Source organism: Pelophylax lessonae, assembly GCF_965119305.1.
Source record: "Pelophylax lessonae genome assembly, chromosome: 9".
Classification (NCBI taxonomy): Eukaryota; Metazoa; Chordata; class Amphibia; order Anura; family Ranidae; genus Pelophylax; species Pelophylax lessonae.
In genome coordinates this window covers 18229867-18248951 of record NC_138776.1, presented here as the reverse complement: position 1 = coordinate 18248951, position 19085 = coordinate 18229867, and the positions used below count along the sequence as shown (strand labels likewise).

General features: G+C 43.1%; 1 protein-coding gene across 1 annotated transcript in view; it reads right to left on the bottom strand.

Annotated features, from left to right (window-relative positions):
- Positions 1-509: 509 nt before the first annotated feature.
- The window catches only part of ZMAT4 (zinc finger matrin-type 4), an 866722-nt gene continuing 848146 nt past the window's right edge, over positions 510-19085 (bottom strand). The window contains exon 8 of the mRNA XM_082267441.1: positions 510-1727. Coding sequence (XP_082123567.1) covers positions 1600-1727 — 128 coding nt within the window. The 3' untranslated portion in view covers positions 510-1599. The remainder of the gene's footprint in view (positions 1728-19085) is intronic.

Below are 19085 nucleotides of genomic sequence, written 5' to 3'. Positions count from 1 at the left end.
TGATTTCTCTACATGCTGCCCCCACCACTCCTCCTATCCAGGTGTACAGGGGAGCTGCACAGGCCCCCTGGAGCATGGGGCCGGGTTGCAATTGCAACCTCTGTAGTTATGCCCCTGACAGGAAGGTGTGTCCTTTCCCGCCACTCATGTCTCAGATTACACTCAGCTCTCAGAAAAGGAAGGAGCTTGTAAATTACATATTTACCGACCCCTTTCTGGTTCTCTATTGTAACACAGCTACAGGAGGAAAAAGGAGGACAGTGATTTCTCTACATGCTGCCCCCACCACTCCTCCTATCCTGGTGTACAGGGGGAGCCGCACAGGCCCCTTGGAGCATGGGGCCCGGTTGCAATTGCAACCTCTGTAGTTATGCCCCTGACAGGAAGGTGTGTCCTTTCCCTCCACTCATGTCTCAGATTACACTTAGCTCTCCTCTCTATGCTGTGCAGTGTGTGACATCACAGCCGCACCCCCTGCCTGTTGCAGAAATAGCTTTTGATGTGTGTGTTTAAGAAGGCTGTAGAGAGGAGAGGACAGCAGATAAACAGGTACAACTTAAGTAGGAGGATTTGTTTTATATCTGTGTATCACATGAAGCCAGTCACTTCACTGGGTATATGGAAGGGTTTACAACCACTTTAACAGATAACATGGGAGACATTAAAAACATCTAACATCAGATACAGGGATCCTATGCACACAGCATTGTCTGCACTTCCCCTCATTGGAGCCAAGCATTAGCCTCCTTTGCTTTACAGATCTGAGGATGCCCAGCCAAACACCTGAAGACAACGATCAGTTCCCATGCAATGTAAAAACAACACGGATATGAAGTATACACTTGTATATATCCCATATGTTTGCATTTTTTGTTTTGTTCATGCTCTGGTGATTCAGTGACCCTGTCTAAATCCACGGAGGATACGATTATCACGGCTGACTTGCCCACATAACAACATGTCATACTAACTTCTAAGCAAAGGGGAGAGTAAAAGCAACCATATAGCATCTGATGTTTATTTTTAAAATGACTTCTAGCAATCCCATATGCCTCTTAGAGAATCCCTGCGCAGACGGCGGCGGGGTCGCCACACGCAGCGTCTGCAAGTGAAATCCGATTTGCTTTTGACCTTTCCGCAGTAGACTTCCTTCTTAGGTTTAAAAGCAAGCTGATGGGTAAAAGGTTCGAAAAAAAGATGTGAAACAAGGACATTTGTGTTCTTTCATCTATGAGCAATAGAACATTCTTCTCAATGTGAACGAGCTTCCACCAAAAAAGGTACCAATCTGTACTAAGGGTAGAACCTACGGGGGTCAACTTCACAAGATTCAGTGATGTAAATGCCACAAAATAGAATCAAAAAGCTCTGGTGAGCCAGAGTTTGATCAGACGTTGGAGAAGTAACCACATCCATGAAGAGTGCTCCAATTATCCATGGTGGTAGAACTTGGCTGAGATCCTTGAAATTAATCCATGCATGTGTATCTGCTACTTCCAAGTGATACTTATAGTTAAAAAAACAAAACAAAAAGACTAAGCCCTTTCTTGTGCTGTACTCATTAGAAACAAGTCCATGTAACGTGTGAGTGTGACATCCTCAGCACAGAATGTGACTTTCCTGTCCGATCATGACAGGATAGAAGTTGTTGTCTGGAGAGCACTGCTCAGTTTCGTCTGGGACTTGTGGTGGGCTCAGAGAGCTTCTCCCGCTGTCGTTGTCTTTTCCTGTTAATAAGAAAGAGAAGACGTTAGTGAATTTAACTTAACATAGAAATACCATCTGTACTGGCATGGCCCTTACCCCATCAGGCACCAACTGGCTACAAGACCATCCTCCATTATCAAGGCCGTCTTAATGCATGAGCACCTCTGGGCACTGCCCAGGGCCCCCAAGTGCATGATAATCTTGAATTACACCATACTTGCCAACTGTCCCAGATTTGCTGGAACAGTCACGCTTTTTACTAATCTGTCCCGGGATGGCCGTGTCCTAGACAGCATCCCAGGATCTGTGCTGTGGGGACAGCAGCAGCCTGTCACTGGGCTAAACCTACAATCGGAATGACATCTTCCCCTGCTACTTGTTTAAAATTGATCTGATTGAAAGTACAAATAAATATACACTATATTGTCAAAAGTATTGGGACGCCTGCCTTTACATGCACATGAACTTTAATGGCATCCCAGTCTTAGTCCGCAGGATGCAATATTAAGTTGGCCCGCCCTTTGCAACTATAACAGCTTCAACTCTTCTGGGAAGGCTGTCCACACAGGAATGTGTCTATGGGAATGTTTGACCATTCTTCCAGAAGTACATTTTTGAGGTCAGGCACTGATGCTGTACGAGAAGACCTGGCTCGCAGTCTCCGCTTTAATTAAGGCCAAAGGTGTTCTAACACAGTGGTCCTCAACTCCGGTCCTCGGGGCCCACTAACAGGCCAGGTTTGCAAGATAACTAAATGACATCACAGGTGATCTCATTTGCTGCTCAGTGATTGCAGTATTCTAGTCTGCATCTCCCCAAGGTAATACTTAAAATCTGGCCTGTTAGCGGGCCCCGAGGACCAGGGTTGAGGACCACTGTTCTATTGGGTTGAGGTCAGGACTCTGTGAAGGCCAGTCAAGTTCCTCCACCCCAAACTCGATCATCCATGTCTTTATGGACCTTGCTTTGTGCGCAGTCATGTTGGAACAGGAAGGGTCCATCCCCAAACTGAACCCACAAAGTTGGGAGCATGAAATTGACCAAAATGTCTTGGCATGCTGGCACCTTAAGATTTCCCTTCACTGGAACCAAGCCCAAACCCTGAAAAACAACCCCACACCATAATCCCCCCTCCACCAAATGATTTGGACCAGTGCACAAAGCAAGGTACACAAATACATGGATGAGCGAGTTTGGGGTGGAGGAACTTGACTGGCCTGCACAGTCCTGAGTACTGACCTTAACGCGATAGAACACCTTTGGAAAGAATTAGAGAACAGACTGTGAGTTAGGCCTTCTCCCCAACATCTGTGCCTGACCTCACAAATGCGCTTCTGGAACAATGGTCAAACATTCCCATAGACACACTCCTACACCTTGTGGACAGCCTTCCCAGAAGAGTTGAAGCTGTTATAGCTGCAAAGGGTGGGCCAACTCAATATTGAACCCTATGGACTAAGACTGGGATGTAATTAAAGTTCATATGCATGTAGCAGGTGTCCCAATTCTTTTGATAATATAATGTAATATAATGTATATTTATAGGTCACTCCAGCCACCTTCTGGGTACACCTCCCCAGGGATTGGCTGGAGCACAATAAATATTCTGGCTGAGATTTGCCTTGCTCAACCCGCTATGTTTCAGAAGCCTCTGGAAGACAGGGGAGAGCAATCAAACCTGCAGTCTGTGAGATCCAGAGCAGTCTAAAGCAATCAACAACTTCTCCACTGATTACAGAGGAACCAAAAAGAACTAAATTTGCATAACAGCCTAGCAACCAAACTAGGAGGGTGCTACATTTACATGAACACATACCATAATATTTTTATGTTGTTAGAGAAAAATAAAGCAATAAGCTAGATTTCCCCTTTAAAATGCAGTTTATGGGTTGGTGGAAGAAAGCGGAGTCATTTGTAGTAAAAGCCGACATTGATTGGTGCTTATCCTTCATAACCAGGAGAAGCCGGGCCTGAGATGGAGAAAGTGATATTTTGTTTCTAAATTTTAAATCGGGCCTGAAGTAAACAAGGCTGGAAACTAATCAACTCTAATCCTGGATTAGTTTCCAAACAGGATCAAAGCATGAAGAAAAGTCAGGTCATCCAACCAAAATGCAATGATGTCTTACGGATTAGAACGTGCAGCCAGCATCACAAACTAATATGGAAAGGTATGTCTGTCACTTAAAGTGACTCTGTCCCTAAACTGAAACCGTGAATAAAAAGTCAGACCTGCAAAAAAATGGAAGGAAATACTTAACCGGTTCCCGACCGCCCGCTGCAGTTTTACTGCGACAGTCTGGCTCTCCTGCGCGAACCCACATAGCTCTACATCGGTCGTGTGCATGGTGCTGGGGGGCGAGCTCCTACCCCCACTAGGCAGCAGGAATTCCGCTGCATAGGGCCGGGGGCCGCGATTGCTGCCGGGCACCCGCGATCGCTCCCCGTTGAGAGAGAAGGACGGTCTGCTGTTGTAAACACAGCTGATCGTTCTTCTCTCTGAAAGGATCACAGAGCGCCTGTGATCCTTCTATCACAGGTTCTCTATGGCAATTTCACAAGTCCCTCCCCATACAGTTAGAAAACACTCCCCTAGGCTCACACTTAACCCCTTGTTCACCCCTGTGTTAACCCCTTCCCTGCCAATGGCATTATTACAGTAACAGTGCATATTTTTAGCACTGATTACTGTAGTAATGTCACTGGTCCCCCCAAAAGTGTCAAAAATGTCAGTTAGGGGTCCGATCTGTCTGCCGCAATGTCACAGTCCTGCAAAAAAATCTCAGATCGCCGCCATTACTAGTAAAAAAAATAAATAAATAAAAAATAAAAATGACATAAATCTTTCCCGTAGGTAGTAGATGCAAAAACTTTTGCGCAAACCAATCAAAATACACTTATTGCGATTTTTTTTTACCAAAAATATGTAGCAAAAAACAAAGTGGCCTAAAATGTTAAAAATTGTTGATTTTTACTTTTTTTTTTGAGAATGTCATATAGCAGAATGTGAAAAATATAGGTTTTTTTTTTTCAAAATTTTCGCTATTTTTTTGTTTATAGCGCAAAAAGAAAAAAAAAATTGCACAGGTGATCAAATACCACCAAAAGAAAGCTCCATTAGTGGGGAAAAAAAGGACGTAAATTTAGTTTGGGTGCAGCGTCACACGACCGTGGAATTGTACGTTAAAATAACGCAGTGCCGAATCGCAAAAATAGGGCCTGGTTATTGAGGGGGCAAATCCTTCCGGTCTTAAAGTGGTTAATTCATTCCCTCTCTTCTCTTTACCACCCCCCCCCCCCACCCACACACACACTAGTCATAATATCTTATTCCATATGTTGTTAAAGTGTTACTATACCCAGGACTCTGCATTCACTATATCTGGTCTCCCCAGGAGCCTGCATTCACTATATCTGGTCTCCCCAGGACCCTGCATTCACTATATCTGCTCTCCCCAGGAGCCTGCATTCACTATATCTGATCTCCCCAGGACTCTGCATTCACTATATCTGATCTCCCCAGGACTCTGCATTCACTATATCTGATCTCCCCAGGACTCTGCATTCACTATATCTGATCTCCCCAGGACTCTGCATTCACTATATCTGATCTCCCCAGGACTCTGCATTTACTATATCTGGTCTCCCCAGGAGCCTGCAGTCACTATATCTGGGTTCCTACAGTGCAATTTACGGATGATGGAGGCCACTGTGCCCATTGGGACCTTCAATGCTGCAGACATTTTTCTGTACCCTTCCCCAGATCTGTGCCTCCATACAATCTTGTCTTGGAGGTCTACAGACAATTCCTTGGACTTCATGGCTTGGTTTGTGCTCTGATGTACACTGTTAACTGTGGGCCCTTATATAGACAGGTGTGCGCCTTTCCAAATCATGTCCAATCAACTGAATTTACCACATGTGGACTCCAATCAAGTTGTAGAAACATCTCAAGGATGATCAGTGGAAATAGGATGCACCTATGAGCTCAATTTTGAGTGTCATGGCAAAGGCTGTGAATACTTATGTGCATGGGACTTTTTTCATTTTAATAAATATGAAAATATTTCAAACAAACTTCTTTCAGGTTGTCATTATGGGGTATTGCTTGTAGAATTTTGGGGAAAATAATGAATTTAATCAATTTTGGAATAATGCTGTAACATAACAAAATGTGTAAAAAGTGAAGCACTGTGAATACTTTCCGGATGCACTGTATAATCAATTAGTTACATTTATTGGCAAATTTCCTCTATCATTCTCCTAATTTTTCCATTGTATCTCTTGTTACAAAGACATATGTACTGTATTTCCTATGCTCCTCAGATCCATCTAGTGGCCATAATGTGACATTTTACGATTGCGTATAATAAATGAACATTCATTCAGAAGAGAAAATAGCCTAAAGTACATTCGTTTTTGCCCAATTGAAACAAAGGGAAAGAAGATTCCCTGGATGATGTGATTTTTTTATTAATAGGCCTCTAAGTATGCAGACCTGTACCTGGAGGCTCAAGAGAGGACCAAATATTATCACTGATATAGTAAAACACCGCAGACAATGACTGTCCTTCAGAACCTGGCTTGCAATAGCCAGGCGGTCAAAGCCAGCAAAGGTAAAATATGGTGGAAAATCAGCTCTTGGAACAGAAAATCCATCTGTATATGAAGACGCCAAGGTGTGCCAACACCGTGTCAGCGTACCAGGGTCAACACGGCCAATTCGGGGCCACAACAGTCAACTACAGTCCCTGCAGTCAACATTCTTGCCAAGCTGTATCCTTCAATGAATTCCTGTCCTTCAGAACTTGGCTTTGAATAGCCAGGCGGCCAAAGCCAAGAAAGAAAAAACAAGTGGAAAATTGACTCTTGGAACAGATGATCAATCTGTATATAAAGACGTCAAGGGGTGCCGGCAGACAGGCACACTGTGTCAGCGTACCAGGGTCAACAAGGCCAATCCGGATCTACAAGAATGACCAGAATTCACCACGGTCAAGATTCTTGCCAAGCTGTGTCTTTCAATGAATCCCTGTCCTTTAGAACTTGGCTTTCAATAGCCAGGCGTCCAAAGCCAGCAAAGTTAAAACAGGGTGGAAAATCGACTCTTGGAACAGACGTTCAATCTGTATATAAAGACGTCAAAGGGTGCCAGGCAGCCAGGCGCACTGTGTCAGCATACCAGGGTCAACAAGGCCGATCCGTATCTACAAGAATGACCGGAATTCCCCACGGTCAAGATTCTCGCCAAGCTGTGTCTTTCAATGAATCCCTGTCCTTCAGAACTTGGCTTTGAATAGCCAGGTGGCCAAAGCCAACAAAGTTAAAACAAGTGGAAAATCGACTCTTGGAACAGACGATCCATCTGTATATAAAGACGTTAAGGGGTGCCAGCAGCCAGGTGCACCGTGTCAGCATACCAGGGTCAACAAGGCCAATCCGGATCTACAAGAATGACCGGAATTCCCCACGGTCAAGATTCTTGCCAAGCTGTGTCTTTCAATGAATCCCTGTCCTTCAGAACCTGGCTTTCAATAGCCAGACCTTCAAAGCCAGCAAAGGTAAAACAGGGTGGCAGGTCAGCCCTTGGGACAGAAAAACCATCAGTAAATGAAGACGCCAAAGAGCGCCCACGACATGGTGCACCATGTCAGCATACCATTGTCGATGAGACCAGTCCAGGGCCATAAGAATGACCGGAATTACCTACGGACAAGATTTTTGCTGGCCTGTGTCCTTCAATGAACGTAGGACAAATACCACTTTACCAGAATTTTAACAGCTGCACAGGAATATCCACTAAAGAAACCCATTAAATTCCATAAGAGATTCCACAGATAAAATGACTTTTTTATTTTTAGTCAGATCTTGTTATATATAACTAAATGGGCGTTCATTTACATTTTATTTTGGGCTTCTCCTACTTTAATCTGACATTACTGGAGATGAAATGTGTGCGGAGTGTGGGATGGTTCCATGTAATAAAATGTTATGTGAGGCTCTAGAAGACAAATGACTATTATATTACACTGATGTAACGGTAATGACAGCCTTGTAGACAGTAATCTGCTTTATTTTGCTGCTCAAGTCAATTCCAGGAGCTCGTAGTTCCTTGTCACTGTGCCTGACAGTCAGGAGCGATATAAAGCAGGTACATTTACCGCTGTGCTGGTGTTTCAGGAGAAAGGTAATGCAGAATATACTTTAAAATAATCAGATCGTAACGGAGGTAGGTCTCCCATGAAATGAAGCCACTGGCAAACTCCATTAACTTTAGTTTTTCTTTCCAGACTAAAAAATGAACTAATCTTTATAGATCACTGATGTCTCCAGCTGTGGAGTCTACAATAAGCTCTACAGTCAATCCTTACCATCCTGTATTCTTCAATTAGCTGCTAGACCAGCCTTTCCCAACTTTTTATACCCCAAAGTAACCCCTAAAATGTTCAGGTTTGAGGAACACCTGGTGAACCCAATTTATTAGGGGAAACATGCCTGATACCTTGGAGGTCATTGGAAAGAATGCTCCTTACATTGGTGGTCAGTGGGAAGAATGTCCCTTACATTGCCACTGTCATATATCCCAGGAAATCATGGGAGGTTGAGCTTTCTCAGCTACACCCTCCCTGGGCCAAGGCAAGGGCAGATGGGTTCCAGGAAGTAAATGGTACATAAATCATCTGCCCTTACTCAAGATGCCTGCATCTAGAAAAGCTAGGGGGTGTTTCTCAAAGTGATTTCTCAGCAATATAAAGCATGGAGATATGGATGGATGGGAGGGGGTTGCTTAATTCATTTTTACTATTCAAAGCAGAGTTTTCAGTTTGTGGTGCTCAGATACATTTTAGTTCCACTTTAGGAAGACTAATATTCAAGAAAAAATATCCATGCCTCTTGTATTTGGATAATATTTGTTTAGCCGGATCTCAGCTTGAGCACAGGGGATAGACCAACTAATGCAAAATTCAAGATCCACTTAGTTCTTCGTATGTCTACATTCAGGGCACTTCACGCTGACAGGCAAGTGTGTCAGCACTAGAGGCTGCCTGATGGTCCTGGGCCCCGTCAGGCTTACAGTATGGACATGTCCTCCAGGTAGACAGAAGATCTTTCCAAGGAAAGCAGATGTCTGAACTTACATTTCTCCAAGTACTTAATGCAGCCTGAGCACAGCCAGTAATGTCCTAGATGCATTCAATGCAGCGTAAGTACTAATGAGAACTGACATCTGTGTTTCCCACAGAGATAGATTGTATTTGGAGGATGCGTTCAGACTTTCCCCCCACCATTGCTAAGAGTCCTAGGCAATGCTTGGAGCTGGGTAACCTTGAATCATTTGTTTTCAGCAAAAAGATCTAGAAGGTGTGAGAAAGGCTTGAGGTTTCGTTTGTTGAAAAGGTGGAAGGGGTTGGGAACTCGCTAAGTTAGGCAGAGTTAAGATTTAGATTGTATTTTAACTGGCAGGCTTGCTTTTAGGGTTTAAGTTTAGTCTTAATGGTAAGAGTTAAAGGGAAAGTACAGAAGTGGTATTGCTGTGTTTGCCTTAAATTACTTTTTACACATTTACATGCTTGCTCTTCCAACATTTTCCTTTGTATTTAAAGCGGAGTTCCGGGCACAGATCTCATTTTTTGATGAACATACCCCCGGGACAGTCAGAGCTAGCACATTCCACAATGGCTAGCCTCTGATCTGTCCCGGTTCGCACTTACCTGCAAGAAGAAATACTTACTTTGAAAATTTCTTCCACAGCGTTTCCATCTCTCTTGTGGGCAGCTGAAACCGGCGCGGTCCTCTTCGGTGTCTTCTTCCGCGTCTTCTTCTCCCAGAATGCGCCGCACCGGCCCCTCTCGTCACTTCCGGTGCGGCGTCGCCCGGAAGTGACGTGCGGGGCCGGTGCCGTCGCATTGATTCCTGGGAGCGATGACGTTCAGCTCCCAGGAATCATCGCGAGGCAGGAAGTATCGGGGTGAGCCTCGGCGCTGGAGGAGGAAGTACCCTGAGGTGAGTATTTACGATCTTCGATTACAAGGTGAGTGTACAAAAAAAAAAAATATAACTATCCAATTCCTTTTCAGGTTATGTGTAGCTAGCGGAGGGGCACAAAAAAAAAATACCGATTTTGTGCCCGGAACTCCGCTTTAATGTAGAGATTTGCAGGCTACTCACTAGGGAGGGGGCTCACAGTAGCTTACTGCAATTACTTGCAAACAAAAAGAAAATCATCAATTTGTTGTGCGGGTGAAGGGGTTTACTAGAGCACCAAATGAACCACACAGATATACATAAACGATATATACTTTATTCAAAAAGGGCTAAAACCATGTCCATCTAAATTTGATCCATGTTTCCTTTCTAAAAACATATCTACAACAATGGTGGGCATAACCCTTCTTATGGGTCGTATTTGCCCCGCCAACAGTTTTCTAAGTTTTCCTCTTTTTTTTCTTTTGACTTCTTCCTTTTTGCTTCTTCCTTGTTTTATCATCTTTCTTTTTCCCCCTTCCTTCTTTCTTATTCTTTCTTCTTCCTTCTTTATTATTCCTACTTCATTCTTCTTTTTTCCTTCTTCTATTATCTTTCTTATCTTTTTTTTTTCTCTTTTCTTTCTACTTCCTTCTTCTTCCTTATTCCTTCTTCAATTTATTTTTCTTCCTTCTTTCTTCTTCCTTTATCTTCTTTCTTTTGTTTTTCTTTTTTCTATCTTCTCCCTTTTTTCCTTTTTCTTTCTTCTTCATTCTTCTTCTTTATTATTCCTACTTCCTTCTCCTTTCTTCCTTCTTTTGTCTACTTTCTTTTTTTTTTCTTCCTTCTACTTTCTTCTTCCTTCTTTTATCTTTTCCTTTTTTTCTTTCTTCTTCCTACTTCCTTCTAAGTTCTTCCTTCTTTTATCTTCTTTCTTTTCACTTTCTTCTTCCTTCTTCTTCTCCCTACTTCCTTTTCTTTCTTCTTCCTTCTTTATCTTCTTTTTCTTTTCTTTTCTTTTTTTATTTCTTTCTTCTTCATTCTTCTTCTTTATTATTCCTACTTCCTTCTCCTTTCTTCCTTCTTTTGTCTACTTTCTTTTTTTTTTTTTTCTTTTTTTTCTTCCTTCTACTTTCTTCTTTTTTCTTCCTTCTTTTATCTTTTCCTTTTTTCTTTCTTCTTCCTACTTCCTTCTAAGTTCTTCCTTCTTTTATCTTCTTTCTTTTCACTTTCTTCTTCCTTCTTCTTCTCCCTACTTCCTTATTCTTTCTTCTTCCTTCTTTATCTTCTTTTTCTTTTCTTTTTTTATTTCTTTCTTCTTCATTCTTCTTCTTTATTATTGCTACTTCCTTCTCCTTTCTTCCTTCTTTTGTCTACTTTCTTTTTTTTTATTTTTATTTTTTTCTTCCTTCTACTTTCTTCTTCCTTCTTTTATCTTTTCCTTTTTTTCTTTCTTCTTCCTACTTCCTTCTAAGTTCTTCCTTCCTTTATCTTCTTTCTTTTCGCTTTCTTCTTCCTTCTTCTTCTCCCTACTTCCTTATTCTTTCTTCTTCCTTCTTTATCTTCTTTTTCTTTTCTTTTTTTTTTATTTCTTCTTCATTCTTCTTCTTTATTATTGCTACTTCCTTCTCCTTTCTTCCTTCTTTTGTCTACTTTCTTTTTTTTTTTTCTTCCTTCTACTTTCTTCTTTTTTCTTCCTTCTTTTATCTTTTCCTTTTTTTCTTTCTTCTTCCTACTTCCTTCTAAGTTCTTCTTTCTTTTACCTTCTTTCTTTTCGCTTTCTTCTTCCTTCTTCTTCTCCCTACTTCCTTATTCTTTCTTCTTCCTTCTTTATCTTCTTTTTCTTTTCTTTTTTTCTTTCTTTCTTCCTTTTGCTTTCTTCCTCTTTCTTCTTTCTCCTTCTTTCTTCTTCTTTGTTCTTTTTCCCAGCACTTTACAATATAAATGGAGACAGAACAGTTGCTCCACAATTCAACACGAGGGTTGGGGGGTCTCATTGTGGCAGCTTACAATCTAAAAGACTTTTAGAAAAGGTAGTAATTTTGGGATGATGAGTTGACGGAAAGAAAAAAAAAACTTCAGTTTTTAGGTGGAGGTGGGTCTGTTGTTCTCTTAACAGACGAGTGTTTGGGATTATTCACATAGGAGGTAATTATAAATCATACACAAACACTCACTGGCCAAGATTGCCTGCAGGAGGAAACCATGTACTGATAGGACTTCACATTCCTATTGATAAGACACTTTGTTGCAGAAAACATCTCCTGCAGGCAATCTTGGCCTGGCTCTATCACTTCTTCAAATAACTAGTCTGGCAGCTATAATTTAGCATTGACTTTTTGGATAATGTTAGTTCTTATGTTTCCCTGATGTTACATTGCGGGTTCCCATTCACATAATTTTTTATAGAAACACTACATTATGCTGAATAAATATGATGCCAAGTTTTCACAAATATGTACAGTACACATTTAATAATCGAGAAGGCCAGCAAATCTCCTTCAAGAGGCATAAAACCTTACTCTATTCTTCTTCTGTCATGTAAATTCTATTTTTTTTAACAAAACAAAAAGAGACAATAACATTCCCTTTAAGTACAGTGTTAGGTTAGGAGAGGTCTCAGTTTCCTGACCAGGGTTCAGTGGAGCCATATGTAAGCAGGTGCAGCTAGCTAGTCTGCCACTGGGTGGCTCTGTTCCAGAGTAGTGTTAGGTTACAAAAGACAGTGTCATCAGGTGCTAGGTCCCTTTTAGTTAGAGTCCTCCTGTAGTGATGTCATGGATGAGTCAATGCCTAGGTTGGGAGGAGCCCTAGTGCATTTACGGCATGGGGGGCCAGAGACCCCACCATCAGGCAAATGTAGCCAGGAAGTGGAGGCTGCAAGCAAAGCCAACAGAATACTGGGATGTATAAAAAGGGGGATTCACTCCAGAAATAAAGAGATTATTCTCCCTCTCTACAAGACTCTGGTCCGGCCACATCTGGAGTATGCTGTCCAGTTCTGGGCACCGGTCCTCAGGAAGTATGTGCTGGAACTGGAAAGAGTCCAGAGAAGGGCAACAAAAAGGAATTGGGGAAATGGAGGACCTCAGCTATGAGGAAAGACTACAAGCACTGAACTTATTCTCTCTGGAGGAGAAACGATTGAGGGGGGATATGATATCAATGTAAAAATACTGTACTGGCGACCCTAGGATAAGGAACAAACTTTTCAGAGAAAGGGAATACAATAAGACACGTGGCCACTCACTAAAACTAGAGGAAAGGCGGTTTAACTTTAAAGTACGTAGGGAGTTCTTTGCTGTCAGAGCAGTAAGGATGTGGAATTCTCTTCCCCAAACAGTCGTATCAGCAGGGAGCATTGATAGTTTCAAAAAACTATTAGCTGGGCACCTTAAAGACCACAACATACAGGGGTATACAATGTACAACATACAGGGGTATACAATGTACAACATACAGGGGTATACAATGTACAACATACAGGGGTATACAATGTACAGTTAACAGAAAACACACACACACATCATAGGTTGAACTGGATGGACTGATGTCTTTTTTCAACCTCACTAAATATGTAACTATGAGGCCCTGGACAGGGCTGGAGCCCGGGGAGAGGTAGACCTGCATCCAGAAAAGGAGGTGAGGGCTAGGGCGGTATTCAAAAAGACCTTTTAGGCCAGGCCAAGAGTTCCTTGGATTGAGGCTATCCCCCTGGAGGGTCCCAGAAGAGGCATACCCATTGAGGAAGTGAATATAGAGATCCCATCTGGGGAAAGGTGGGGAAAGACTGTGTAAGGGAAGATGGCTTAGCAAAAATGCTGCATAATTCTTTCACATATGACTACTGTGAACAGTCCACTAAATGTGATTGACAATAGACTGTCAAGTGACCCCAGATAGCATGGTGATGTGATGTGACTGTTTGTGCTATCTTCCTAGTTCCATCAGTAAAGTGCAGCAACACTATCTTTATGTGGATATTCCTTCCTTTGGGGAAATAACGCTTAACTGCCAGGAGTGTTGGGAGGAAGCCTCTGGCATGGAGTGGGCACAAGATGGGATAAAGGCTCAAGCAGGAGGGTTGCTGTTCTATCAGGAGAGGAAGAGGGGCAGGGATTTGTGCTATTGGTGCCAAATTCTAGCCAGACGCAAGCCCCCCTTACACATATGGTTCCTGCAAAGGATCCAGGGTTCCTGAAGCTGTGGTGTATTTACTTCCTGCCTGATAGTGTTTGCATAGTGCCAGGATCAAGGTCACTGGGCAGAGCCAGTGGCTGGAGATTAGTGAAGCCTCTTCTTTTTTAGCAGATCAGTAATTACACAAATTATAGCTTTTTTGATAGGATCCATATTCCATTTTAATGCTACTCTCATATATTACTGCTGTTATATTTTATACTTTTAGTTCATGCAGTTTCTCTTTGCCACTTAATTGTATTTTAATAGCTTTAACCATCAAGTTACAAGCATTTTTTTTTTTAATTTCTTCATTTCTGATAAAATTATACTTATGTTCATGTCACATGCTAGCTCTGTTGAAGGAGGCACAGCCGAAGAAATGGGTTGGAAGTTATATCAGTGAAAAACTTGTGTTTAGACTTGAAAATTACAGTGTGGGTGTCAAGATACCATTCAGAACAAAAATGCGCATATGCTGAAAAGAAGAGCTGACACGACGGTCACCATTACTTTGAATGGCCTGGCTTGTTTGCACAAGAATGCATGCAGGCACGTTTGAACGTGCTTTGGGGTAGGTGCACACACTGGTTCATATCCACGCACACCCTCTGCCTGAACTGGTGCTGACAACCCTATATAAGGCTAGTAGCGGTGACTAGATTTCTGGATGATCTTCACCCCATCTATACCCCTTGCTCCTGTGTATCCTGTTTTTCTTGGACTACTGACCTGGCTTGCCTCTGGACCTTCCTGCTACCTGATTCCTGGTTTTGACCCCAGTTTGCATAAAGGACTTTGCCTCCTATGACCACTCGTGTATGACTCTGGCCTGTTCCCCTGACAACGCTTCTGCCTGCCTTGCCTGATTCCTGTGTGTGACCTTGGCTCCATTCCTGACTATGTTTCTGCCGCATCTCTCTTTCTTTATTCTCTGTGCATGACCATGGCTCTGAATCTGATCCTGACAAGCTCCCTTCGGTCCAACTCTACCATTCGGTCGGCTGTCCTGCCTTGGATGCCATCTCACTTGTGGTCGCTGCCTCTGCCTCGCTACTCTCCCAGACGTTCCTGTGTTCCTGCCATCAGCCCTGATGGATCATCTGATGACCACTCAGCTGATGCCCCTGCAAGCAATCCTCTGCCAATCTACCTAGATGGCACTTGTGCTTCTTTGAGCCCTGCACTCACCTCCAGAGGTGCTCGGTGCTTAGCTGCAAAGGAAGCCCTCTCGTCATTTTGGCCTCCAACCAGGCACATGACCCAGAAGCTGTCTAGCAAGGTATGACGGCGCCTGCACCGGAACTGATGTTGGGGCCGGTGCAGGCGCATTGATTCCTGGGAGCGATGACGTTCAGCTTCCAGGAATCATTGCAAAGCCAGGAAGTGACGAATCGCAGTGGCCGCCGAGGGGAGGAAGAAGAAGTAAGGTAAGTATATTTTCTTCTAAACCAGGTAAGTAAAAAAAAAAAAAAATTGCGATTATCCATTTGTTTTTCAGGTGACCCCGGGCATGAAGATGGAGGTAAGTTTAATTTTAGGGTGGAACTCCGCTTTAATGCTCTATTATGCAAAGAAGAAGCCATATCTGAATATGACCCAGAAACAGTACGACTTCTGTGGGCCAAGATCATTTAAAATGGTCTGTTGCAAAGTGAAATAATCAAAATATGACATTCTGTTTGGCAACCGTGGGCTTTCCGTCCTTCAGACTAAAAAGGAGAGGGACCCTTTCAGCTTGATATCAGGGCTTAAATAGCCGGCATCTCTGATTGCATGGGGGGGCTTTAGTGCATATGGAATGGGCAGCTTGTATATCCGGAAAGGCACCATCAATGCTGAAAGATATATCCCGATTTTGCTAAACTGCATACTGCATTTATGACAACAGCATGGCTTCCTAGCTGAAGAGTCTGGGGGCTTCACTGGCCTGCCTGCAGTCCAGACCTTTCACCATTTGGAAATATTTGGCACATCTTGAAATGAAAAATACGACAAAGACGACCCAGGACGGCGGAGCATTTAGAATGTTGAATCAGGCACGAATGGAACAACAATCCTCTCCTAAAACTCCAGCAACTGGTCTCCTCAGTTCCCAGACTTTTACAGAGTGTTGGTAAAAAAGGAGGGGAGGCTACACCGTGCTAAACATGGCCACACCCCAACTTTTTTGGAATTGGGGTTATAATTTCCCAGCTTTTTGTTGCCCTGTCCCAACTTTGAGATGTGTCACTGCCATCAATTTCAAAATTACCTTATTTTTTTTTCATAAAATGGTCCATTTTCTCAGTTTAAACATTTGAGAGGTTTTCTTTTTTTGTATTGTGTATAAAATATGGGCTTATGAGATTTGCAAATCATTGCAATTTGTTTTTATGTCGATTTTACACAGGGCCCCTATATTTTTTTGAATTGGGGTTGTAATAAAAACATGTACCCCTCCTGCATGGGAGTGAAGGCTAGCATTTACCTCCGGGTAGATCCATGGCCACAGAGAGCATTACATGACAAAGAAGGTTGCAAATCACTTTAGGATTTTTTAAAGTTTTATTGCTCCGACTCACAGGGATAAGGGGTTAGCATTAGGTCTACAATAGAAACCAGGCTTCCAGACTCCATTACTTCAAATGTGACTGCCCCCTCCAGCAGACATCAATCAGGCTCTTCTATCTCAAAATGCACTCTCCTCAACCAGGCAGGGCTGTTATGCTAAACTTGCATCAGTCCCATAAGGTTTAGGCATACATGGCTCTGAGCAGGTTCTCCGCAGGTCAAGGCCTGGGGGAGAGAGCGCTCACCAGACCACTCCCTGAGCTTTTATAACCTCCCCCAGCATGTACCGCTGCAAAAACTACTAGCCAGGGCAGCCATCAGAAATTTTGGGGCCCCTTACATAGCTGTAGGCCTGGGCCACTCCGGGCCTGACAACTAACATTCCCCATGGCCGGCCCTCTGGCCGTCCCACCAAATCCGCCCGCTGGCCATCCCACCGAGTCCTTCAGTGTACCCACTTTTATTTTAACACTCTTACAACTTAATATATGAAAATGAATCCTATCCAGCAAAAAGACATCCAATCCAGCAAAGAGACATCCCAATCCAGCGAAGAGACATTCCTATATATTCAGCAAAGACAGCCCAATCCAGCAGAGACGGCCTCATATATTCAGCAAAGAGACAGCCAAATCTAGCAAAAAAACATCCCAATCCAGCAGAGAGACAACCTCATATATTCAGCAAAGTGACAGCCCAATCCAGCAAATAGACATCCCTTCGGCTGCATCAGCTTACTATGCGGCCACCCTGCTTTAGCAATTGCTAGTTACTACAGCAGCAACAACTTGATCTCATTAGTTGGGCCTGGGCGGCTGTGCCCCTTGAAACGCTTGGGCCCCCTACATGTGTATGGGCTACCCCCCCCCCCCCATGGCAGGCCCTGGTGGGAGCCAGCAGAGACATAAAGGATCAATAGCAAATAGTTACCGATACCCATAGCTATGGCCCTAGATGTTAGAGACACCTAGCGGTGACAGTAGGGTGCGGCAGCAACTCTAAACATAAGGGAGAGACCCAAATGAGCAGCCAACAATGGTCGCAGGTAGCATAACTTTAGACCCCTCCCCAAGGTACAAACAGATTAACTGCTTATTAACTGTTATACTGCGGCAGGGCGGCCCTCCTGCGCAAACCAACATAGGTATATGTCGGTCACGCACCTGCAGGTTGGGGGCGAGCGCCAGCGGGGACTCCGATGCATGGGGGAGGCGACTTTGATTGCCGCCTGACACCCGCGATCGCTCCCGGCTGAGAGAGAAGGATGGTCAGCTATTGTAAACACAGCTGACCGTTGTTCTCTCTGAAATGATCACAGAGTGCCTGTGATCCTGCTATATAGGATCACAGGTCTCTGTGATCATTTCACAAGCTACACCCCCATACAGTTAGAAACACTCCCCTAGGTACACATTTAACCCCTTGATCAATTACTGTGTTAACCCCTTCCCTGCCAGTGTCATTAGTACAGTAACAGTGCATATTTTTAGCCCTGATTACTGTAGTAATGTCATTGGTACCCCCAAAAGTGTCAAAAATGTCAGTTAGGGGTCCGATCTGTCCGCCGCAATGTCGCAGTCCTGCTAAAAATCGCAGATCGCTGCCATTACTAGTAAAAAAAAAAAATACAATAAAAATGACATAAATCTTTCCCGTAGTTAGTAGACGCGATAACGTTTGCGCAAACCAATCAAAATACGCTTATTGCGATTTTTGTTACCAAAAATATGTAGCAGAAAACAAATTGGTCTAAAATGTTAAAACATTTTGATTTTTTTTGGGAATGTTATGTAGCAGAAAGTGAAAAATATTGTTTTTTTTTTTCAGAATTGTCGCTCTTTTTTTTGTTTATAGCGCAAAAAATAAAAATGATCAAATACCACCAAAAGAAAGCTCTATTTGTGGGAAAAAAAGGACATCAATTTTATTTGGGTACAGCGTCGCACGACCGCTCCACTGTCCGTTTAAAGTAACGCAGTGCCGAATCGCAAAATATGGCCTGGTCATTAAGGGGGGAAAATCTTCCAGTCCAGAAGTGGTTAAACATAAAACTCAAACCATGTTTCGTAACCTCAAGGTGCTCCTGGTATTCTTACATTTTTTGATGAATGCTTTGGGATCCCTAAACCCAGGGGAGTTCAAATATGCAAATACTGACTTCAGTTCTTGAAAATGGCCTTTGGTTTCCTACCACCTATTACTGAGGGTAAGGTCATCCAACAAAACAATGGATCAATAGTAGGATATGGTACGGATTGCCAGGGGTTTAACTGAAAAGCTCCCAGCTTTTTGAGGCTCCAGGGGTTGGAATTGTCCACTGTGAGCAGATGACTTCATTTATTCAGGGCACAGGTTTACTCCAAACCCTGTAACCAGTTTTTAACCACTTAAGCCCCGGAGGATTTGGCTGCTCAAAGACCAGGGCCTATTTTGTGATTCGGCACTGCGTGATTTTAACGGACAATTGCGCGGTCCTGCGATGCTGTACCCAAATGAAATTGACGTCCTTTTTTTTCCTATAAACAGAGCTTTCTTTTGGTGGTATTTGATCACCTGTGCGATTTTTACTTTTTGCGCTATAAACAAAAAAAGAGCGAAAATTTTGAAAAAATAACGGAAAATTGATATCAAATACTTACCGTAATTTTCCTTTCCTGATGGACTCCATGGCAGCATACGTT